A 26462-nucleotide genomic window follows, 5' to 3' on the forward strand; every position below is an offset into this window, starting at 1 on the left:
TAGATAGATAGATAGATAGATAGATAGATAGATAGAACTTTATTTGCCCCTAGGGGAAATGTGAGCTTCTATGGAAATGCATTATATAAATTATTAAATAAATAACAAATATATATACAAAAATATGGTGTGAACACATAACATAATGTATAAAAGAAAAGTATAAAGAAAGAAAACCTCCAACTTGGCAGTCCCAGTCCTAGTGAAGCATTATGCAGGCATACTGTTGTTGGTATAAAGGAATAATTTGTGGACTGAAAGTCCTCAGACTTAGTGTATTAGAGAGGGGATTGTGCAGCTTTGTTCATAATGGCACTCAGTTTTGTTTTAATCCTCTCCTTTGCTACCAGTTGTAGAGGTTCAAGAGTGTGTCTCATAACAGAGTCTGCACTTTTAATTAGCTTGTTGATTCAGTGGGCCTTTCTTGAAGTGATTCTATCAGCCCATAGCACCCCAACATAGAAAATCGCACTGGTGATCACAGAGTTGTAGATCATGTGAAGGAAGTCATAACCCACATTTTTTTAATGTGATGAACACAGTAGCTCAAAGAACATTAAATGTGGAGCTTGTTTTAGAAATTATTTTACTGCTCTTAACCATTTAAATAAAAAGAGCATCATTTTTGCATGGTTAATAAGAGTGTAATTGACTGACTAGCTATACTGGCTGGATGACCTACAGTATATTTCAAAATAGTACCATATGTAATTGGTATGCAGCAAAATAAGTTGATAACAGTACTCTGTAATTAAGAATTCAGTATTTGAAAGTTAGCAACGATGTGAATAAAACAAATAAAGTTTGTAAAAAAATAAAACAGGAAAGATTTGGTTTGTTATATATACCTTTGCTACATGCTAATTTACTGTAGATATAGTAGCAATGATTAACTTGACAGCTATGCCTCAGCCACTGTACTTACAGGATACAAAAGTATTTATGAGGAAGCATATAATAAAATGTCATTTGCCAATCTTGCTGGATATTCATGTAAACAGGAAAGATGGTTAATAAATCATTTCACAATCTGACATTATGATAGCACTCTATGATCATTACCATACAATAACTTTAAAAAATGCACACTTCTACATTTGAAGCACAGATGAAAGTAGCAGCCTGATGATTTCTCAGAAAGACACCCTAAGACCTGTGAAACACAAGCATTAGGTTCATTTGAGTTTCTAAATTGGCACAGTCTGAGTGCATGTGTGTTAGATGGATTGATATACCTCCTAGGGTTAGTTCCTGTCTTCCACTACATGCGCACATTTAGAAAATGGATGGATGTATAGATGAATTTCGACACCATTAACAGCAGAGAGAGCCAGCTTAATGCACAAACTATCAAATGTAAAGCAGAGAAAATCCAAAAATAATAAGGAATAAAAAGAGTATATATTAAAATATGTCGTGTTCTTATTAACTACAGTAAGCATCCATAAAAGTATATATATGAAAGAAACTGTTTAAAAGGAGTTACTTAATCTAAACAGATAAAATCATCTTTGGCAACTTGCAGAAGAGGCCCAGAATAAAAACTTTATGCCAGTCTTCTCATTACAAAATATTGTATGTAAGCCTGCAGGCTTTAGCTGGGAGGCTCCAGGATGTAATTTCAGATTTAACTATCCGAGCAGGGCAATTTATCAATTTCCATTTGCCAGAAGAGCTGTGATAGTGAAGCCAACTGGAGTTTTCCTGAGGTACGGATTTGCTGAATTTCTGGAAGTGTCAAGTACACACGTGCTGTTCCACACATAAGTATGGAATACGTTCTTTTGCTTGAACCACAAAAGAGGCCCATTCAATCAGTGTGTGGGTAGTTATAAATGTGTCAGCAAACACTCCAGGTTCATTTCAGGACATGCACTTCTTTACTGTTTTGCAGCTTTTGCACTTATTTAACAAAACAATGGCTGCCCTCTGAATTACCAGCCAAAAGCACTACTCATAAATTTAATGTCTTTTTTTTCCCTGAAAGACTAGTGTATGCCTCATTCCAGTTTTAGAAAGTGAATGACTTTGGCCTAGAGTTTTTTTCTATTATTTGTTTCCTCACACGGTATAAGACATGCAGTTAGAATGATTGATGATTCTGTATTAACCAAGTGTTAGTGAGAGAATTAGTTAGTGACTGTGTGCAAGAATGCCCTGTAATCGACTAGCCTGCTATTCACACTTAATTTCTAACTGTGGGAGCAGGAACAGACCCTGGTACCCTGTAGCTTTAATCAGAATAGAGCTAGCTTCAAAAATAGATACATATTTTTTTAATCTTATCCAGAAGTCAGGCATGAATGCTTGAGGAACCTCTAGTCCTACAATTTCTTCCATCCATCCATTATTCAACCCGCTATATCCTAACTACTGGGTCACGGGGGTCTGCTGGATCCAATCCCAGCCAACACAGGGCACAAGGCAGGGAACAAACCCTGGGCAGGGTGCCAGCCCACCACAGGGCACTCACACACACACACACACACACACCCACACACCAAGCACACACTAGGGACAATTTAGAATTGCCAATGCACCTAACCCACATGACTTTGGACTGTGGAAGGAAACCGGAGCACCCGGAGGAAACCCATTTAGACACGGGGAGAACATGCAAACTCCACGCAGGGAGGACCTGGTAAGCAAACCTAGGTCTCCTAACTGCGAGGCAGCAGCGCTACCCACTGCGCCACCATGCCGCCCCCTACAATTTCTTTTTTTTTTTTAATTATAACTAGTTAGCCTTCAATTAATTACTCAAAAAGAAGCTTTCTTTGGCACAGAGTATATGATGCCTCCAAATTAAGCACCAAAATCAAAAAATAACTCATTTGGCCATTCTGATTGAAAACCATAATTGAAAGGTGGATATTGGATGGGCAGGCACAAGCCTTGACCAACCTGATGCCACCCTGCACAAACAGGCACGCATGTCACAAACCATACACAGGCTAATGAACAGACGGGTTTCAGTTTAAACTGCTATTCAAACTCTACTCAAAAGGGAGCAGTTGAATGATGAGTTCTTCAAACATACTAGAAATACAGCATTGTCTATAAACAGACAACACGTGGTAGAGACCATTCTGCAAGGGTTGCATTTCATTACACATGACGATTTATTATATTTTGTGTTAGATCACCAGAGTGAAAAGAGGCAGCAGCTATTAGTTCTGCACTCATACCACAATGAAATATCCAAGCTGGGGCACACTCATACATTATTATAGGAGGACACTTGGGGGCTGATGAGACTTAAGAGCGAAATAAACAAAGCTTCTCTTTGCCTAGAATAGACCAGGAGATTCTCTTACAGAGAATGTTGATTATACAAAATTCTAAGATGTCTAAAGGCTCTTTTTGTGCTTCTTCCTGTAACTGACATACGATTTGAACGCAATGGGCACTGTAGGTCCAGTGAAGTCCTATGTTCACAATAACAAATGCCAGCCAGTATCCTGAAGCCATTGCTATTGCTCTTCTTGTTGCTACCTGAAAAACCTTTGCCTTGGAACTAGAGAGGATGTTTGAGCGATTTGGCATTCCTAAAGATATTTTTACTAACCAAAAAAAAACCAAAACAAAACACCATACACACTTACAAACCAGTTAAACATTGAAACTGTTATAATCATGGACCAGACTCATATAAAAGTTATGATTTAATCTATGTTCCCAAACTCACTTATGGTCATGAACTCTCTAGTTCTTAAACTGAGGAAACATGGGTTCAGATGTTCTACATGAAATTAGTCAGATTTACATAGCAAAGAAGAGTAACGCTTTTAAAATGAGGGACGGACAGAATCAGGCCAACACCTAAGCCCTGCAGTATTTCCACCCTGCCTCCTGAATATTAACAACACCCCAGGAAAATTCTTATATAGATTAAACACATTGATCACTCAACTATATAAATATCCCTTATTTACTATAATAACTACTTACAAACTTGGTGAAGAAAAACAGTGACAAAAGTGCTAAACAAAGACCACGAACAAACCCCTATACAATCATATTTACAGTCCTAGAAAAAGTCATGACTGTAGGCAATGGAAGTGGTTCTGGAAACGTAAATAGTGCTTAAAGGATGGAAATATGTGTGGAACACCTCCTTTTAATAAACTGCTACGAGGAATTTGAATAGTAAATACATTCCTACCACCAGAATCCAAAAGAATAATAATCATCTCAAAGAGCAACGGTGGAGTGTATCGGGAGGAAAAAGAAACCACCACCATCCTTAAATCCGGTGGCCGAGCACCATCTTTCTTTGTTATGAATGTGCAGTTGATAAAAGTTTTGGGGGCTACTGGCAATGGAAAATGGTACAATCATTCTTCTCTTCTGGTTTTATCAGCACAATGCATACAAAGCACAGATTAAAAATCCAACAAGCCCCTCTGCATCAGTGCAAACCTGTTTAAAAGGACAAACCCCAATTTACAAATATGAACCGCAGCAACCAGTGTTGTTATTCACATTTAACAAACACTCAATAGGACGTATAAACAGTATATATTTAATTATATATATATATATATATATATATATATATATATATATATATATATATATTAATATATATATATATTGTGATGATATATGTTCCGGGGGAGCCATCATGGACAGCTCAATACCTCCCCCGGGACGCTAGGTGGCAGCCTCCCTGGCCAATATTCCACTCTCCCACGTGGCTCCATGGGACATGGAGTCCTCTACAGCCTGGTTGGGAGAGGGGGTGGCCGCTAGGGGGCGCTGCCATGACTCAAGAGCCTGGCTGGACGAATCTTCAGCCCCACACTTCCGGGTGGGGTAAAAAACGAACCAGCCTCCACCATTGAGGGACCAGAATCGGGAGGAAGAGGACAAGGTTGCCTGGGAGGAGTGGTGGTGCCAGAAAGGGTTGTTTAAAGTCTGTGTTTTGTGCTTGTGGGACTGTGTTGGGCCTGTGGGACACGGGGAAGACGTGCCCCACGGCTGAAGAGAAAAATAAAAGCCTATTTGTTTTACACGTGCCTCTGTGTAAGTCTGTGCCGGGTCGGGCGCTATATAGCGCCTTTTACAATTACTACACAAGTAAAATTCCGTTACAACGAATATCTTTACAACAAAATTTTCATTACAACAAAGTATTTTTATGGTCCCGACAGTTTCCCCATATGACACAAGTCTATAGAAATCTTGTTACTACGAAGTACATTCAGCAGACACTTTCATTACAACGAAGTGACCTTGAAATGCCTGAATGAATCATCCTGAGAGCAGTTAGTTCTGTGGTTGCAGCTCAGTTGTGCACAATGATCCCTAAACAGAAACATTGTAAAAAAAAATTTTCTTTCTTCGAACTTTCCTTGTACTGTTTTTTTTTTGCTGTTTTTGTTTTAGGTGGTTTTCAGTGATACCTTTTGCTTATTGCTCGTCAACATTTGGAAAACGTCCATTGGAATTTAACTCATTGTCACACTCCTATAGAAACGGCAGACACGAAAAAATGATAACAGTTCATATTAAAAAAAAATAATAATTTTTGCAGCTCTCAATTGCAGCAAAAAGAAAAAAGACATTGCCAGTGAATTCAGAATTTCACAATTGGCACTGTCAACTTTCTTGAAAGACTTAGCAAAAAAAAAAGAAAAATCTCGGGTTGCAAATGTATGTGAACTGTTGCATTTGAAGATGCAGAAGAAGCTGCTTTTATGTGGTTCAGTGATGCTCGTTCAAGAAACATTCCTATTAATGCAGCACTTATTCAAGAAAATGTAAGGTTCATAAACTCTCTTGGGACCTCCCCCAACTGGACAACACGCCGAAGACCGTCCTGAAGTGTGATCACCACGTCTGTGGAAGACTGTTTATCTGTTGCAGGCTCACAGCTCTGCTGTGGCTCGGCACTGAAGCAAACAGAAAAGATCTTGAAAGGTGATGAAAGGAATATTGTAAATGCAGGGAACAGGATTGCTTGGCCACTAACCTGGTCACAACCCTGTCTGACTGCTGTGTCTGTTTATAGGTGAGTGGCAGATCCCACTACAATAAATAACCATGCTGCTCCTGTTTCAAGCTGAATAAAGCTGGTTTTGCTAAAGTACTGAGACTCAGCCTCATGTTTTGGGGTGTAAGACAGGGACAGCATGCCTATGGTCTTTTAGGGTTCACTTCTGTGGAGCTTCACTGCAGCACTTTGAGCCTGCTGTTGCCCTGCCCCAACAACGGACAAACAATCTTCCACAGATGCTGCAATGGATGCACTTCTGTCTGTTTGGTCCCAAAAGAGTTCAGAAACCTCACAATATTAAGAAGAAGAAAAGGATGATTTGACTTCTGATTGATAACTGTGCTGCCCACAACATGCTTCTGCATTTAGATAATGTTCGCGTTGAATTCCTCCCACCCAATTGCACAGCAGTGCTTCAGCCATTGGGTTTGGGCATCATTCACATCATGAAAGTGTATTATCGCAAGGAAATGCTGAGAAAAATTCTTGTCAGCATATCTTGTAGACAGGAGAAAATGAAAATTAACGTGAAAGAAGCTATTGAAATGATTGCAAACGCCTGGACACAAGTTAAAGAAAGCACCATAGCGACAAATACAGAATCTCATTACAACGAAATTTTCATTACAACGAAATATGTTTTAGGTCCCTGGCAGTTCGTTGTAATGGAATATTACCTGTATATAAAAATATGTATATATATATGTACACTATATATTTATTTATTTATATATATATATATATAGCTGGGACTTGGAGTTTGTGTTTCGGACGTGCCACCAGGGGGTCTTGCAGGAATCAGTGAGCTCTATTTCGTCAGGCTTCTGCCACACCCGTGAGTACTTCTGGATCATGCTATTTGGACCAACTGTAGCACTCCTAGGTACAGCATAAAAGGGATCACCTCACTTCATTTGGGGAGCCAGAGTTGAGAGGTAGACAGAAAAGAGTGAAAAAGAGAGAAAGAAGAGGAAGTGTTTCCCACAGAAAAAATAAAAAACGTGTTGCTGAACTTGTGCCCCCTGGTGGCCACTATACATATCTACATATATACTGTACTAGCAGAATACCCGCGCTTCACAGCGGAAAAGTACTGTGTTAAAGAAGTTATGAAAAAGAAAAGGAAACATTTTAAAAATAGCATAACATGATTGTCAGTGTAATTGTTTTGTCACTGCTATGAGTGTTGCTGTCATTAAGGATTTGATTATCATTATTTGTTTCAATCAGGTTTGTATTTGGAGGACATGTTGTGTTCAAGTTACATTCCGTGTTTGTCAACCGTTGTAAAGATAGCAGGTTTCATTCATCGAAGTGTTCACTACCCAAATCGCTACTCATGAATCTAAGATATTTAAAAGGCATTCCCGGTATTAACTTGTGGATTTGCCTGCGAATATTTAGCGGCAGCGTGTCTATGAGGTTGTGGAATTGCCTGCGAGTATTTAGCGACAGCGTCTCTATTAAGTTGTGGATTTCCTGTGAGTATTTAGCGACAGCATGTCTATTAACTTGTGGATTTTTCTGCGAGTATTTAGCGACAGTGTCACAAAGTTGTTTCTGTCTAGCTGCATCAGAAAATGTACCACGACATCTGACACACCTCCTTTTTACTGTTTTCTCACAGCTTGGATTGCTACTGTCATAATTGGTTTGAGTTTCATGGTTTGTTTCAATTACGTTAGTATTTGCAGGACTTGTGTTGAAGTGACATTCGGCATCTGTCAAGCGTTGTAAGCATACAACCGGCTTCATTGATAACTTCACATTCAGCTTTTGACAGTTGAAACATTCATAAACATCAAAGTTTCCACTACTGAAATCGACACCTGTGAATCTAAGATGTTTAAGAGGCATTGGCGGTTGTCCAAAGGTGTAAAATATTTGGCCATTTCGGTACACTTGAAAGCGACAACCGAACAATTCAGCGTCAGCCATCTACTCACATGCAGAAGCATAGGTGAAGGGCTTAAGCATTTCACTCTTATAGTGCCCCTGTGTAGTATAATTATCTCCTGTACCGTCATCAGTCCACACCTTGAACCTGTCCCAGTCATTCAATACATAAGACACACTGTTCCTCCAGATGTCAAGATTGAGCCCGATATGGCCGTGCAATATGTAACACAGAGAATGGAAAAGGCAGGCGGCATCTCCGGGCATGGAAACCACTCAGTAAGTGACAGTTCTTTGATCGATGGTGATCACCTCGATAGACATGGTAATGGGAGTACGGTTGGAACGGTAAAAGTCTCAGTAATCTATGCATGTATACTGTATATATTTTATTAAAAAAACAGTCATTTTAAGTAGATGACATATTGCTATTACTTCCTATATTCATTCTTTCAGAAAGCAAAAGCTCATACCTAAAACACTAGGCCATGTATTATTTCTGTTTTCCCAAGAAAAATAAAATCCTTGTATAATGTGCATCCAACAGGCCAATTTTTCTACTAAACACATATGTTAAGCATCTGGCCAAAGTGCTTCCTTCTATTATTTCACAAGGTCAGATTGGATTTGTTAAAGGCAGACAATTACTGCCAAAGCCTTGACTTGTGCTCAGCTTAATGCATACCTCAGCAGCAGCAGCAGAGCTTCCTGATGTGTTGCTATCTTTGGATGCAGAAGAAAATGTTAAAAAAATGAGTTGAATGGGTTTACTTAATAACAGAAAAGACATAAATCTGAGTTTGGACTCTGTTTATCTGCATGGATTTAAAGTAACATACTCTAAAAGATTAATTTCATGTAAATAATATAAATTCTGATTTCTTTGTTGAAGAATATGGAACCAGACAAGTGTACTCTTTATTGCTGATAGTTTTGGCTCTATTATCAAACCTCTTGCCATCTAACTGAGGCAACTGTTGAAGAATTAGGTAACTGTAATAGAAGTATCTGAACTAAAAAATATGTTTAGGCAGATGACAAGCTCCTTTATGCTACTGATCCATACTCATTTTTCTTTAGCTCCATACAAAACCTTGCTCATCATCCTAGCATGAATACATTTTAGTGGTTGGAGGAAACCATAGGATCCTCCTCTCAGACAGGAAACAGTCCTGTTGCTAAGACTTTATATATGTAATCAATTTAGAAAAAGTCTCTAAAAGTGTTAAACACTATACCACTGTGCTCTACAGAAGAAGGCAAGTTATAAACAACAGTGAACATGTTTTGCTTGCCTTCCATGTCTGTTGTATTATATGTATCAAACAACTGTGAGGTGGTAGAACATACTACACTCATGAAGATTTTGATCATTGTTACTGTATTTCAAACATGATTGCAAACTTGGAGCTCTTTGATGTAACCTTTCCTTAATTATAATGAATCAAAGAGCTACTCACTCATTGTATAGCTCCTCTAAGTTTGCTTCAGTGCAGCATCTCTTTATGTAGCTGTTAGGGACTGGAAATTGAGAGCTTTCTCTAGTATTTAAGAATAAATGCGTAACTATTAAAAGTCATTAACAGTAAATTAGCAACCAGGTATTAAGATAAAATTAAAAAAAAAAAAAGTTGTTGAAGACATTTCCGTTTTCAATCATATTATCATGCCATAATAAAAAGTAGAAAATCACCTTGCTGTCAACAGTGATTCATTTTTAAGTACTACAAAAATTATTTTTTTTCAGTCACTGAGATCTATATATAGTGGGTTGCATGTGTGATTATTTCATTTTTTGGCTATTTTTCAGACTGTGGTCTGAACAGCAAAAAAACAACAAGGAACCGTTGTCAAAAAAACAAAACAAAAGCCGAAATACAAAGCCAATGAGGTCTTGATACTTTATTAATATCTCTTCCCCATTTACACTTTTTAAGATGTGAATCCAGAACTAACAGTGAGAGTGGACAACATTATGGCTGAGGCTATGCCCAGAGAAACACAAAATGGTGGAAAACTGAGTAAAAGCACAAATTAGTTTTGCAATATCAACACCATAACAATAACTACATTAACAATGAAACATCCCAAATAAAGTGAATCTGTAAATTCTAAAAATAAGATTATGACACTCCCTAACTATTATGGTTATCTTTTGCATTAGTAGAAATGTTGTTCTGCATCAGTTTTTTGCCATATCTAACATCATTTTAAGCTGTTATTGTCATATTTTTTATAGAGCCTACAGTCATTGTCGATAATATACTGTATAGGAGTTGAAGAACTGTCTTTACTTCTGCACTTTTTTTTATATCATTGCTAATTCACAGGTCAGATCTCCTACATTTATTATTGATTTTCTTTGTTGATGTAAATATCCCGTGGTATATGAAGTATACTTTTAAGTACTTTATGGCTTGAGTGAGCATTGTAGAGACTGTGAGATCAAACGAGTTAAGCAGTGAAAGTGTCGAATGTATGATTTAATCTACTTTCCCATCCTCACTTACGATCATGAACGCTGGAGATCTTAAACTAAGAAAACATGAGTACAACTGGTCTAAATGAGAGTAGTCTCTATATCTGTGGACCTGAGTCTCCAATATCTTTACACACTCTCTCTACAGGATATTTAAATGTACTCCTCCAGTTTCCTAGTTGGTAACACTCTTCTTCTCAAGGTCTGTAGCGCTGCTAGAAACAGGTGTAAATACCAACATCAACGTCAAACAAGACTGACATTACAACAGCCTCATTTATACAATTTCTGAATGAAACGTATTTTTGTAAATTATTTATGAGATAGATAGATAGATAGATAGATAGATAGATAGATAGATAGATAGATAGATAGATAGACAGATAGATAGAACTTAATTTGTTTGTTGGGAAGTTTAATTTGAATCAAGTAGTTGTTTTACTCTTGATTTTTCTTTCTTAGTACCAGTATTCTCTGTCAATTACCTACAGTTAGTGCAATAACTTGCCTTCCTATTTAATTAATGTATTTATTTTTCCACTCAGATGCAAATAAACATTTAAACACCAGCATAAGCTGTGCTATCTGGCACCTCTGAGACCGTGGCAGCACCAGATATTGATATCATACAGTACCAACAACACTATACAGTACCATTTTGTTGGATATTACAATGAAATAATAACATAAACTGAATGGAAACTCTAGTAATGGTGGGAATTAGTATAGAAGCAACTGATTACACAAACTTGAAGAATCATGTCGTTCTGGAATCTTCTAGAAGGTTAACAAGGAAATGTGACATTTTAGAATATGGAGAAAGTAATTAGGTGAGCTTCAGAACGTTTAAAAAAGATGTGTAAGAGAAAACAGTGCTTGCAGTTGAATATTTCAGATTAGAAAATGAGATTATATGTAACATTTAATGAAACGTCTTGTTTATTATACTTAGAACTTTTAATACGTTTAACTAGTTTTACATAATAATTATTTCAGAGGTGTGTTTCCAGAGTATACAGTTTATCTAAAGACGATTGGTGAAAACTAAAATACATTGAAATATGGTACGTAAAACCACAGTTTTCTGTTAGATGTCTTCAGTCTGCCCTCATGCTTTGATGAAAGAACACGGGGGGCTCCACTTATTGATGCAAATAAACAATGTCCATCTTTGAACTTCTGATATAACAATAGCGCAAGACTCTTCTGTATTCAGTATTTTCCGCAACAGATGCAAGCATTGTCAGACAAATTGGTTCATTAAGTAGTTATGATGAAACAAAACAAAACCTGAAAAAGTAATAGGAATATGGTAGAACGACAAATTACAAAAATCTACAATGTTCAAAGACTGAGCTAAGCGCAGTGCTGAGTTAAGTACTGAGACCTAATGAAAGGATGTGATGTCAAAGAAACCAGACAGAAAGTCACATATTACTTTATTGCTATTTTAATTACCATCTTGCTAAAAGAATTTGCCAAATTAAAATGTTGTGGATGTTGGAGGTACTGGATGTTGGAGATACTATCAACCATTTTTTTTATCTTTTGGAGAAATTGCACTAAAATGAAAATGCTAAAGGACATTCATGACAACCATTTTAAATGATAAATTAAATTAGGTTATATGATTTCATTTTCCTCAGAGACCCAACATTCTGATAGAACAACAACATTTAGCAGTTTTTAGAACGTTGTCTAATCACATAGCATTCTCAGACATTTGCAAACCTTATTGGCGATTGCAAGTTAAGATAACAGCAAATACAGAATATAGAAGTACATCTGTTTGTGTGGTTAAAATAGTTAAGATGTACCAGATGGTGGGCAGGGCAAATTAATCCACTGACGTCTTTAATGCTCCTTCCTTTTATTTTTCTATTTATTTTCTCAGATTTCACACGGTTACGATTTTATTTATTTTAATTTCTCATTGCTTGGCTCACTGTAACACTGAGTATAAGAACACATTTAACTGGCAGTGCCTTACTTTATGATTTATAGGAATGGCAAACTAATTGGATAATTAAGTGAAAACGGAAAAAGGGGAAAAAAAAGAAAGCCTGAATAAGGTATTGGGAAGCCATGAGTGTTAGTGGAGAGTAGAAAGGAGGGCTTAGCGTTTCTAGCTGAGGACACAGGAACCTGGGCACCTTGGCATGCTTTTATTTTCAGCAGATGCAATTTTAAAATGACCTGGCCCATGCCACTGTGCATTTCTGAAGCACTCTGGATGCAATCCAGAAGATTATTTAACCTGAACTGCACTCTTTATTTTTGTCTCACTGGGACACTGACTAAATACGTATTTTCAGGAAGCAAGGTACTATTGCTTTGATGTGCGGCTTTTGCTATTTTGAATGGGAAATCTGATTTTAAGCTTATTTTAATCAATGTTTATTTTAACAGTCATTGTACTGTACATTTGTGGGTGTGGTGTGGCGGGGCTGTTGCTGGCCTGAAAGTGTCAAGCCAGCTGGGGAAATGCTATGGGATGTTTATTTCTGCTGTATTTGTTTAGCATTCAATTATCATGCATATGTCTTTCATTAGTACTAATTCTTCATTTCAGTCCTAATTATGCCCTCATATACTTTTCTTTCCTGCTTAATTTATTATCTTTTGGGTTCATTTTGGATTTTAACTTTTTTATTCAGAGGCTCCTAGAGATAAAAAAAGGAACATAAACCCAGCCCTGAGTTGTTAAGCATAACTAGGGTAATATTTTTATGGTTTAAATCACACCCAGTTAATATCACTTGAGTGATACATAGGGAATACTCCTATCTAACCCCATTGTGAAAACATTTTATGGCCATTATCTGCAAGAAACAGTAAAAGGTCAGAAAGACCTCAACAATATGAAATAACTCAGTGTCTCAGAGGCCTTCAGGCAGCACACTACAACTACATCTTTGTCTCTTGTACAATATTTTGCTTGCTTTCATTAATGTTTGCTTAGCTTAATTAAAATATAGTTTAGAGGTTTTAGATGTTGGGAACACTATCATAATGTGCTATGTTTAGATAGAATGAGAATGTTTAAGGGACACCAATGAAAATAAATATAGAGAACATTGTCATTTTTCACGTATTCTGAGATAGTGTCACCCTTCATTTGGTCTTTTTTTATCATAAACAGTTATAAGAACAAAGAAAATAGAACATGTACAATTCTATGCAGAAAGAGTCCTAATGAAGAACTGTGGCACAATTCATGTTCAAGTATGTACTAAAATTAAATTCTTAATTGCATGTCTCCTCAGAACAATTAGGAAAGGTGTGAAACAACAGAAAAGAAGGCTGTGGAAATACAAAGGCACCCTCTTAAAAATACTGGCTCTTTAATGGCATTTTATGGTTCTTTACTGGGCTGTGTAGTTCCTTGTACAACCATCATTTGATCAAACACCACTTCATTCTGGGAAAGGCCCTTTGCATGTGAAGTTAGTTCTTTATGGTTTGAAAAACTTCATAATATGTAAAAGAGAACTGTAATTGTTAATGTATGATAGGCTACCTAGCAGGACACTAACAGATTAAGAAAATCTGAACTTAATCTGAGTTAGTGTATGTAGCCTTTAATGTACCTTTTAAAATCAGGAACACTTTGGTATTTCACAAATCTGTTACCTTCTATTTATGCTTACTGTATGAAGCCTGTTACACATCTAAATAAATACAGATTCTTTCTGGAACCTTCATGTGGATGTATCTTTGGGGAAACAAAAATGGTTCCCCTATGGCATTTCTCTGAAGAACCACTCAGGCATCTTTATTTTTAAGAATGCATAAAGATAGGGTGGATTGATACTAAGAGGAAAGTACAAGAATCTTATACTGTATGTCTTGAATCTTATACTGTATTAGCATACCACATAGGAAAAGAATATTGTATACTGAATAAGAAGCCTGAGATCTATCTATCCATCTATTCACTGAACCTAACTGTTTAGATTCTATACCAAGAGAAACTGCTGTAAGCCAGGAATCAACCCCGAATGTCATGCCAGTCTGAGGCAGAACACACTAACACATGCATTGAAATCTGCAACATGATTTAAAAATGATGATCTAAAAAAAAAACACAAACATTGTACACTCCAAGATGTAAAGTAGCTAATATGGCATATGTTAGCTTAACTAAATATTAACTCATACTTATGCAAGCTGTGCATTTTAGTTTTAACTTTAAAATCATCAAAAATAAATATAATGATATTTTTCAACACATTTTGGTAACAGTATGAAAATAAATCAATCAAGATACTAACAAGTGATTTCCCCTCCATCTCACATTTGCAGAGAGACTCAATACTGTCAAGATAAACATCCTTCACAATCTTCTTTTCCTACTTTAGAGCATCCCCATACACATAAACAAATTGCTCTTTACGAGAATCTAGACTCAACTATAACCTCATTTATCTGCAATTCGAGACATTCACAGTTTCAAAAGGCAACTCTACAAAGACCTATAGCTGAAGGTGGCATGGCACTTCCTAACTTTCAACTTTATTACTGGGTGGCTACTACTGTACTTCTTTATATGCCCTGCTGTTTGCCCCAGTAAATACTATTATTGTCAATACACCAATAATCCAATTGTTCATCAATCACTCTGAATATGGAACCAATGCAGGACGCACTTCAGGGAAGAGAAGCTTTTATCTATTGCACCTCTACATGATAACCACCTTTTTTAACCCTCTCAAGCCTACACACAATTTAATCTTTGGAACACTTAGGGAACTGTATATAGAGAATGTTTGTGTATCTTATGAACAATTATGGTGTAAATTTAACTTCCCAGAATCACAATTTTTCTACTACTTGCAAATCAGAAACTTTTTTCCATACTTCCCACCCATTTTTATTTTAGAAGAAATACTGATCAATATTGTAGACACAGACAGTATCTCAACAATATATAAAAACATCTCAAAGTCTCTTCCTTTCAAAGATCCCAGGGTATAGTAGGGAAATGATCTTTCAATTAACATCTCAGAAAAGGAGTGGAGTAAGCCATACGTAGAATTCATTTACATGCAAAGTATTCAATAATGAAACTTAAAATCTTTCATCAATCACATTTATCTTGTTTAAAATTGTCAAAATGCATCCAGGACAAGATCCAACCTACAACTGCTGCAATCTAGCACCAGTCTCGCAGGTTCACATGTTTTGGGAGTGCACCAAATTAATATCACTTGGATAAAAAGCTTTAAATACTTATCAGACAGCCTTGGCGTCACAATCGCTCCTAACAAAATTAACAGCCAGGTTTGGTGTACACTCAGATGGGCTTGAAGTGGAGAAGGACAAATTGATTGTAATTGCCTTTACCGTACTAATAGCACACAGACTTATCTTGCTTAACTTGAAGAATCTTAGCCCACTTTTATAACTCAGTGGGTTACAGACTTTCTTTATTATTTGAAATTGGAAATATTCGAAATTTTCATTTAGAAGACCTACCCAAAATGTTTTCAAAACATGGCAAGACCTAATTAAAAAAATTAGAATAAGCATTCATTTACGGGGAAAAGAATGTTTTAACATGTTTTATTAATTAATTAATTTATTTATTTATTTGTTTATTTTCAATGCTCTTGGCTCTTCTGTCTTTCTCTTGGGTGTGGGTTGATTTTTTGTTTTGTTCTGTTAGGTTTTTGAAGTTATTTGTTGCATAAGTTCTGTATTTTATTTTGTGGGTAGAGAGTGGGTATGAAAAGGTATGGACTCCAACTCTATCTATCTATCTATCTATCTATCTATCTATCTCTCTATCTATCAGTGTTTTCACATCTATCTATCTATCTATCTATCTATCTATCTATCTATCTATCTATCTATCTATCTATCTATCTATCTGAAGGCTGGAAATTATGGTACATGGCAGGGTTAGTGCTTGCCAAAACCTAAATGAAAGAAAAGAAGTAGAAGGTAGGCTGTGACAATGCATGTTGCAATGAATGTGTAGAATAAAGTACACTGCTATACTGCAAGGCGGTAGCATGTCCTGTGTCTGTGTTCATCTGCACAAAGAGAATATGGCAGTCTGGACAGATAACCCGATGGTTAGTGATGTTGCTTGACCATTTGAAATAGAAAGAAGGCCCAGAGGAGAAAATTGCAAGAGGTCTCAACACACTGCTACCCTATGTACAGACCACGTAACACAATATTACTCCTGGAAATCTGTCTTTTTAAGACTAACTGAAAGCTTAAGGATGCAAGGACACCAGGAACTGTTAAAGAGAATTCTAACCAGATACCTCTGGTGGAATTTTAGAGGAGGCCTAGCTGGAAGTGGAAGTTAAAATAAGCAGAAGTCAATTGAGTGTATATGAGAAAGAGTGGTCAGATTTAGGACAGAAAAGAGAGACAGACAGAGATGAGTGGTACAAGGGAGTCTGGGAAAACCACATCAGAAGGTACAGTAAGTGAAAAAGCCTCAAAGGCAGCAACTAAAAACTGTGCAGGTGGCACCAAAAGGCAGTTCGATTTACTTTCTACTTCTATTGAATCAATATGATTTTTTTCTCTCTAATTTGTCCCCTTTTGTACATTAGGCTTTCTTTGGCATTATTTGTGTTACGATCATGTTTTTTTTAGCATTATTTTGTTTTTTTTCTGATTCTTTTTTGATTTTATATATATTGTGAATGTACTGCCGTTAACTCATTTGTTACTTGTCAAGTAAACTTAATAATGAATACAATACATGTCTGATGAGAAGCATATTGTTTTTATTATGGATGTTGCCATGTTTTTGTTGCTTTTATGGTGTTGCTATATTTGGGTACTGGAGGTCATGATGGGTGACGTGATTTCCTGGTATACAACTTTACTGACATTTCAGTCTAAATCTCTGTGCGTTGATGTATTGTTATGAAAAGGATTTTGATTTTCGAGTTTGTTTTATTGACTTCAAATTAATGTTAAAGTTTTGAGGACTGATTATCTGGCACAAACCTAACTTTGTTTAAACGTCCCCAGGTTGCTATCTTTCGTTACAATTATCTGTCTCGCTGGGGGTGTCATATCAATATGAATGTAGTGAAGCCACCTGAGTACCTCAGTTGTGCACTACAAATAGTCAGATATTAATAAATTACTATTTTAGAGAAGGCCCAGACTGTGCCCTGGGTTGCAGGCAATTTTATACCATATACCACATATAAAAGCCCTGACAAAGGAATCACTGGTAATAGGTGCTTTTGTGGCAATATTAGTTTATCTGGGTTTCCAACTCAATGTTAAGTCATGCTCCATAGTTCGGTATTGGATGCTGGGCAGTCAACCTGGTATTTGACAGAGCTGGATGACCCTCTGTCAAATGAAACAATCTATGGTAGCTGAAGCCCTGTACTGTAATGTCCAGGTGAAATAGGTGGCAGAAGGGAAAACTGCTGTGTTATATGCAGCTCCCTGTGAGATACTGGAGTAGGTAGACTATCTGGAGGATGTCTGGTCCTTTAGCAATGTGCTGCGGTTCAGAATTGCAGGGACACTTGGAGCCACCAAGGTGAGTTCTAAGAGGGCAGTGGCCCTGTAAATGATTACCATGATATCCCTTGAACTGGTGTATGGCTGGGGTTTAAAAGCTTCTTTCTGACAGTTCCTCAGTTATTATGGAGTTGTGTTAATATTAAGGAGTGATAGAAATGCTGGAAGTGATAGTCATTTTAAACTGAACACTGGATAACTTAGTAAATATATGACTTCTGAGTATCCTCTTCAGTTATGCAGCTCTCAGTCAATCATAAGTTTGTAGTGTAGTCCGGATAAGTTGCCCCCTACATTTCACCCCAACACATTTTGCCCCAGGTAAATTACAAAGATATTAATTTAGTACATAATTGTATTTCATGTATGTTTTTTTCGCAACAACATGTGATATTAATTTTTGTAAAATCTTTTGGATTCGTTTAATCAAAATAAAAATGTATATATGTTTACAGAGCGTTTCATTTAAGTGATGCACTATATGCTTTTTTATCATTTTGCTACAAAAATGTTTAAATTAGGAAAGTCAGTTTTGAACGCTGAGAAAAATTATTCACTTTATTTTTTCTAGGAACTTCCAACACTCAAAACGTCTGGGTGTGGTTATTAGAAGTTACTGGGGTGGGGGAGAAATATCATGGAGGTGAAATGTAGTGGGGGCGAAACGTGCTGGGGTGAAATGTTGAGGGCAAAATGTGAGAGGCGAAATTTCTGTAAACTTTTTGTAGTGCCCTACCAATGTAAATTGATTTACCTCAGTACTCTGCAGCTAAAGTACATCTTGCTTGTCACTGAAAGACCACTCAACTTGTTACTATAAACAACTGGATATCTTTCAATTTAACTTACCCTAAAGTGTCATCATCAAAGATCAATAATGAGTCTAGCAAATCAAATGAAAAGTGGAATGAATAAATCGCGTTGTTCAAATGCTGCCTCTATGTTGCCTTGTAAGGCAGTTTTAGTCCAATGCTGCTGTTTGTCATTTTAGTGGTGATGTTTGGTTTCCTTTTCCTCCTTATTTTCTGGACATTAGGTAATCCTATAATAGCTGCCTCTTGGCTCAAATTGAAATGATAAGGTTAGTGTGTTGTTTTACCTTTATGGTTTTGCTCCTATTTCATTTCCTGTTGCTATTATATATTTGATTTAATAAATAAAAATAAGAAAATTATTACAAAAAATAAGTAAGCTAGTTTCTTGAACTGCTCCCAACATGTATATGCAGGTCAAGGAAAAGTAGCATGTTGCTATATTTGGCTTAATCTTTGCACAGTTAAAACATTTTATTCTTTTTTTATTGCAGTTTCATTCACTTTTCTGGTGGAGATGAGGGTTGTTTTTTCGGTTGGATAAATGTTTATGATGGATGGTAATTATCAGTAGTACATCTGTTAATCACAGGTATTTATTGAAATCTGAGCCATGACCTTATTTGTTTGTGATAAAACTTTGCAAGTGCCTTTAGAAGTGTCATGCACATATTATGATTTTAAAACTTAACTTGAATTTCTAGCGAAGTGCGCCTATTGCAAAACAACCACATAAATTCAAGACAAGACAGATAATTAAGTGAAAGAACTTCTGTTTGCTTGTTGCTAGCTCTGCATGTGTAGGACTGGACACAAGTTTGAATCCTGCTAAGGACTGAGCAAAACTCATAATTAACACAAGGAACACTGAGACATTCCTTGATATCTCGCATTTATGCACATAATAATTTGCTGTTGCCTTTCTAATGTGCCCAACACCTGCAAAGTACTCAAATATAGAGACTGTAGAGATTTAGCATAAAGTAGAATGACTGAAGTTGCAGTCATGCACTTCTCCTGTTCGAGAGCACTGTGTTAATTTGTTGAGACTGAGGTCAATTAGAACAATATTGAACAAAACCATATTGAAAATGTTATATTTTTGTATTGTGAACTTTAAATTGATACATGTTTCATATTGGGAGGTTTGCATAGTTTTTTGTCGTAAATATATACATAAACTAGCAGTGTTACCAGACTTCAGCTGTGAAATTTCCTAAGACAAAGCACCTTGGTTATATTGTCGATAACTGGATGTATCTAACGTACTATATAACTAAGTACTTTTCTGTATACAATTTTTGTTAATTTTTTTTAACTAGAGGCTAATATATTGAATATGCTACATGCAATTGGCAAAGATTAAAAAATTCCTGCCATAGATCGATTTGTACTTTTCATAGTGACTGACCTTGTCTTTTGTTGACAGTCATTGAAAAACACAACTTTACAGGTAATTAGTAGGAATAATAAGAATTTGGGGTATAAATATAATTTCTGCTGTAGCACATCTTGTAAAAAAAAGAATGTAATGCTTTGATTTATAATCTTATAGCATTAAAAGGTTTTGGAGGCTTTAGATCAAAAACAATATACACTGACTCATGGTTTAATTTAACTTATTATTACATACAGCATTGGTGTTTATAGGCTGCACATTTATGTTGCACATGTAATCATTTTAAGCACAGTACATAAAAGAACAGATGAAAAGAAATAATACAGTGAACTATCTACAATGTATACCTCTTAAATGTTCTGTCTGTGCTTATTCTTGTCCTTTTACTGAGCTGCACAAAGCATTTAAGCTTTCCAAGGCATGCTCTCTTTTCTGGTTTATGATGAAGTGGTTCGGTATGCTGTACTGCAAATGGGAGCATAGCTGAATGAGGAAAGGGGAGACCCCAGTTCTCCACAATATTGCATGCCCCACACTCCACTCTTCGCAGTAGATTTACTGTATATACAGTAAGTGTGACTGACAATCCAAGCATGACAACTCTTACACTCACCCTTGCCCTTCAACCTTATTTGAATTTGCATGTGTTTTATACTTTGTCATGAGGAGTAGGAAGAAGCCAGCAGATTAGGGAGTGCTGTCTGTGCCTAAGGACCTGCTAAGGATGTCTTCTTTGAGCTTCACAAAACTCTGTTTCTGGTAGCAGCCTTCATTTGGATAAAGCTTTAGCCCCTTTGATCTGCGCGATTCCTTCAACTCCTTCACGGTGCTCAGCTGAAAAAAGGACACTGTGCCTAAGGATACCCCACTTGCTACAGCATTTTTAACGACGAATATCGAAAAATAAAAGAGAATTGGGAGAGCTCATTTTCTTTTCTATAATGCCACCAAATTTCATTCAATTCAGTCATAGTGTTTTTGAGATTTGGGCGTATACCTGTAAAATATTATACATTTATTCTATGCATAGCTGTGAAAGTGGTAGAAAATTACTTTAATGCCAGAAAGTATTGTCACATAGTGTTAATAGTAAAAGGATCTCAATTTCCTGAATAATTTTTCAATAGGGTTAAAAACTAGACATTTTCAAGTGTTTTAAACATTTATTCTGTTGATGGGAGCTACGTGTTCTTGTCCAAAAAGCAAAAATAATCAGCTGCATGGTCCACTGTAATAGCAAATTTTAGCAAGTGCCAACGAAGAAAAAAAGATTGGAAGGAGCTGTTCAGACTTCAGCTGCCGACTGATTTCTTCATTTAGCACGGACAAGGGTTAAGGTGGCAAGTGGAGTTCCAATATCTTATTGCTTCATACTTTTTTCCATGATTGTTACCAGGTTCTCAAGTGTGGTTTTTCAATTGTAAAGCCTTTTAGGCAGCTACTAAGCCAGTTGCCTCAACCAAAATTATATAGTAAATCACTTTATTGGAAAAAGATATTCAAACACATCTAGTTCAAAAAGATGTGAGAATAAAGATGTTTCAGCATTGAAAGTTAATACGCCTGGCATGGTCAAGCAAAGTAGATCAGCAGGATTGGAAAAATGCATGACGCCAATACCAAGAAGTTAAAGCCCTTGTTGTAGGAGGTGAAGGTGTTTCTGCTAGTATGATGATACGAGAGTGGGTTCATTTCTCACGTGCATTGGTATAGTTTTATTCTCTCTCTGATGGAAAAGCAAAGGCAAAGATGACAAAACTGGGTATTCAACATCAGAGCCGTCTTTGCCCATAAAGTGTGTTCTTTTTTGCTGACAATTTGGACTATAAAACATACATTTGCCATTTCATGTCACCAGCAGCACTAGTTCATTGTGAACCCCCAAGCAAGCCACTTTTCTTATAGAAATCTATTATCGAATCTGCTTAACTTAGTTCAGGAACATAGTGGCAAGAGCCCATGTTAGGATCTGAGCGAATATTAAAATAATTTGTTTTACAATAAACAATTGAAACACCTAATTTTACACCTAGAAAGGCACTACATAAAAATATTTGTTTGAAATAGCCATGTATTCCTCCATTTAACAACCTACTTAACTCAAAAACTGGATCATGGTGGAATTGGGGCCTATCCTTGCAGCTTTGGGGGAGTCACAGTAGAAACCAGACCCAGACAGGAAGCCAGTCTCTCATAGGACACATGTATATATCCATTCAATTAAAGTAATACCAACACACATGCATGTTTTTAGAATGAGGAAGGAAAACTAAGCCAAGAGAAACATCTAAACAAACTGAGGCTGAACACTACCTAGACAGTGATCTGGCCAGGATTGGAACCCAGTCACTGGAGCTGGGAGCAGCAGCAGCATTAACCATTGAACCAGTTTGTGCTGCAATTATTTGAAATTAAATAATGATTATTAAATTTAGGAGAAACACATTTTAAGAGAAAATGATTGACCTTGGAAACTCATTCAAACACCATATAAACACAACTCCACAAAAAAAACACTGAATTCATGGGTGCACCCTGGCAACATTCTCTATAAACTACATAAGAGGCCCATCTGCATTTGACAAACGGCATAAAACAAATAATATGCATCCGTGCCTTAGAGCCTTTGATGGACTTTTTTTTTTTTCTTTTTTTTTAAAATCCAACTTTGTGTGGTCCTTGAGATGTATGCATTGGCTTTGCGATTGCCAAAGCTAATCAAATACTGAACTGCAAATAATTATGTCAAGGCAAATACATAGGAACATGCAAGACAATGGCCAAGAGTGGGCCTTTGCCAAGAATAGAGTCACTTAAGGGTTTTTCTTGGTATTTAAGGTTCAGTGAAAATAAGAGTAGAAGCACTGCCAAGAATGAGCGCACATGCAGCCAGCAGTTCCTTTGTGTGCCTATTGTTCTATCCACTGTAAGAGTAAGGAACTAACTATGATGCATAAACTTGAAGATTTTAGTAAAATATGATGACACATTTCAATGTTTTGTCCACTTTGGGAAAAGTCACACAGGCCTCTTCACCTTTAAATTAAGAACTTTCAATCAACCACTCAGGTAAAGAGGTTACTGCATGAATAGTCAAGTCATCTATATTTGGCAAAAAATGCAAAGTATAGTTGCCATTTTTTTAATAGTATATTAACCTAAGCTTACTTGCAAGGCTTAGAGTCAGGAAGGTGTCTGGTGTTTGACACTGTGTTACCAAATGATATTGATATATAAATACACACATGCAGGGTGGGCATGCATATTTATACTGAGTACTTCGGAAGTTCAAGGGCTAGTGTGGCCTGGCTGACATTCTTGGAAAAACAATTTATCTATAAAAGACAATTTAACCACTTCCTTTTTCTGCTGGTTAGGAAATACAACATAGATAAGTTTTAAAACTTTCAGCCTCAAACTCTGACAGTGACAAAAGTCACATTAGAAAATAGACAGGAACAAATATCATATAGGGTAATTATCAAAATATTTCCAAACTACACAACATTTATTCCAGGTGAAATCCAACTGAATATAACTCAGTTCTCGACTATGCAACGCTAGCTGACTTCCCGAAAGACCGAGCTACCTGTTCGCCTGCAAATCAGTGTTCAGATTTCCCTGGCTGGACATATCCTGCTTGTGCTAATTCACAATTTTGGGCTTCTCAGGTATTGGACCGATGACAGAAATTTACAACTCCAAAGAAAGAGCAACATTTACTCAAATGCCTCCCAGAAAGATCAGACACCACATATGATGGAACTTAAGATTTTCTACCCAATCAAAACAATAAAAACAAACAAAAAAAATGAAAGTCAGAAGCGGCCGTAGAGCAGAATGACAAATAAATACACACAACAAAACAAATAAGAGAAAACCCCAAAACTTACTGAAATAAAAGCCTCTCTCCCCACACACGAACTGAAGAGTGTCCACCAGCTCCGCTCCGCAGAGTGTCTCTGATCCGGCTTCAACAGCCTGACTCAGGCACACAGCACACAGCATCAAGTACAGTATATGGGTACATGAGAAGGAGCACATCTTAAACTGCAACCAATAAGAAAGGGAGATAAGCTTTTAATGCAGCGCGGCAAAACATGTGCAGAGCAAAACAGCCTTTAGCCCCACTACAGGCTGCTAGCATTTGTCTTTTTGTTTCTGTTTACTTTTCTGCTGATCAAGTCACCTTTACCTGACAAGAGGAAAATAAACAAAAGACATGGGGGAAGGGATGCAGGATGATGATGATGGAGTTTCAACTAGTTGTATGTAGACTGATAAGTGGAAGAGAAGCATTGCTGGAGCAGGATGCCATCATTGCTGCAGGGGAGCCCCCACAAAGTCAAATCAGGTCATGTCGATGTGCTGAGATAGAAGCAGCTCCGCTCAAGATCTCAAGCGTGCGCCTGTTGATATTTATACCGTATTGAATCTAAACCTTAAAGCTGGTAGAGTGTCTGCCTGTCAAGTTTCATTTTTTTGGAGGCAGTTTTGCAAGACTCATAGTGAAAGAATGATTTACAAAGTCTGTAATAACTGGTTTCTGTTTACTTTAGAATACAAGATTAACCTACTGCAACAGTAAGCACTGCTCCTCTTGTATTTCGACTCAGATTGCAATGTGGAAAGTTTGGTCAAGTCTGATTACCTGCCACAGGTAGGCAGGTGCTGTTTCCAGGTCTGCGATCTGCGTATTGATTGGATATCAATGAAAAGAGTCCATAACAAGGTCCGGTTTTATTTTGAGGTGGGTGGGGGGGTTCTGGATGTTTAAAAGAGAGTCTCGAATGGAAATCTCTTGAGAGAGTTCATATGCGGAAAGTGGCAACAGTTAGTGAAGGGAATTGACATATAGTTAAAAGAAGCGGATTCATCCTAATGTCACCGAGAGGACCCCTGAAAGAGCGCCGGGGGCAAAAAAAAAAAAAACCGCGCTTCCTTTTTCAGTATCAGCAGATTTGCGGCAATGAAAATAATGATACATGCACTACTTGTAATAAATAAATAAAATTATTAAACATCTAATATTTATAAGTGCACTCAACAGGACCGGAGGAGAGGTAATTGGATCCGGACATAACATTCACATTTAATAATTAAAAAAGAAAGACGGAAAAAGATTTGATTTGGTTTTATCTCATCTGTTTGAAACACATTATCACTTTTATTTTCTCCATTTCTGGTAGAGCATTAATATTGAAATAAAAATTTTAAAACCAGTAATATTACATATGGTAATATAAATAGTAATTAATAACACCCGAATCCCAAGTGACTTGGGACTGGGTTTTGAATAATAATAATAATAATAATAATTGCTATTAATAACAATGATGTAGAAAGTTTTTACTTTCAGAATGTTACACAGTATACTTCCTTAGTAGTCATGCATTTAAAACATTTCAAAGTGCCATTTAGATACATTCTAAAAATCTTTAAACAAGATACTCCAAGAATATAAAAAAGTGCCCCTAACATTCTCTCTAAGTATATTGTCAGGAGTTTAGAAAAAGTAAACGGTGCAGTTACCTGAAAGACATCACAAAAGTGCCAGTGAAAAAGCCGTGCTGAGTGACTGCTGGACATCCCCCCGGCTTCCTAAATTACAAAGCCCAGAAAAATGAACGCGTTTGAAGTCATTAAAAATCCAGCCCGAAAGAGGATGAGATGTTGATAGTAATGTCAAATTTCAATATTCAGACTTTGTTCCATTGCGCAGACTCATCTGCTCTGATTTTTTTTTTTTTGAGCAGCGTAGTGAGATTTAGCAAACAGAAGAGGGATTTAGAGAAAATCCTCACATTTATCTACATTACACAGACATGTTCGACAGGAAACAGCTGGGGGACCATTTGCTTTCTCCTCTGGCAAAGTTACTTATTAAAGACTTTTGGGCACATTTACAAATCACGTCATAGCTCATTTCTAGGATTGGGATTGAGTTCTGATCTCGTAAGGACTAACCTTACGGAGTTCACCGGCAACTGAGCAAGTCAATCGCAAAACAGACCCTTTTTTTAGCACAACGTCTGCCCGAACTGAATAGTCTACTGGCTCTTTTTTATTTCAACAAAGTCATTCTAAGATGAGCCAGAAACAGAGACGAAGAAGAATTAGACGAAGAAGAAGAAGAAGAAGAAGAAGAAGAAGAAGAAGAAGAAGAAGAAGAAGAAGAAGAAGAAATTCAGCAGCAATGTCTAATCTGCACGGGAATTCTCTGTTAAAAGGCAGGGCTCGACTGGCTGCTTGCCTCAAGGCGCTATATCCGGAGGGTTACTGACTTCGATAGGGAACGAAATCTCGTACTTGCCATCTGTTTAAAACGTTACAGGAAAATGGACACACGCGTTGAAGTCATTC

General features: G+C 36.8%; 1 protein-coding gene across 1 annotated transcript in view; it reads right to left on the reverse strand.

Moving 5' to 3' along the window:
* The window catches only part of igf1 (insulin-like growth factor 1), a 97191-nt gene extending 71343 nt beyond the window's left edge, over window positions 1–25848 (reverse strand). The window contains exons 1-2 of the mRNA XM_039761713.1: window positions 25632–25848; window positions 23993–24149 (exon numbers count right to left, since the gene is read on the reverse strand). Coding sequence (XP_039617647.1) covers window positions 23993–24149; window positions 25632–25688 — 214 coding nt within the window. The 5' untranslated portion in view covers window positions 25689–25848. The remainder of the gene's footprint in view (window positions 1–23992; window positions 24150–25631) is intronic.
* Window positions 25849–26462: the final 614 nt, after the last annotated feature.

This window comes from Polypterus senegalus, chromosome 8 (genome assembly GCF_016835505.1).
Source record: "Polypterus senegalus isolate Bchr_013 chromosome 8, ASM1683550v1, whole genome shotgun sequence".
In the NCBI taxonomy this organism is placed as follows: domain Eukaryota; kingdom Metazoa; phylum Chordata; class Cladistia; order Polypteriformes; family Polypteridae; genus Polypterus; species Polypterus senegalus.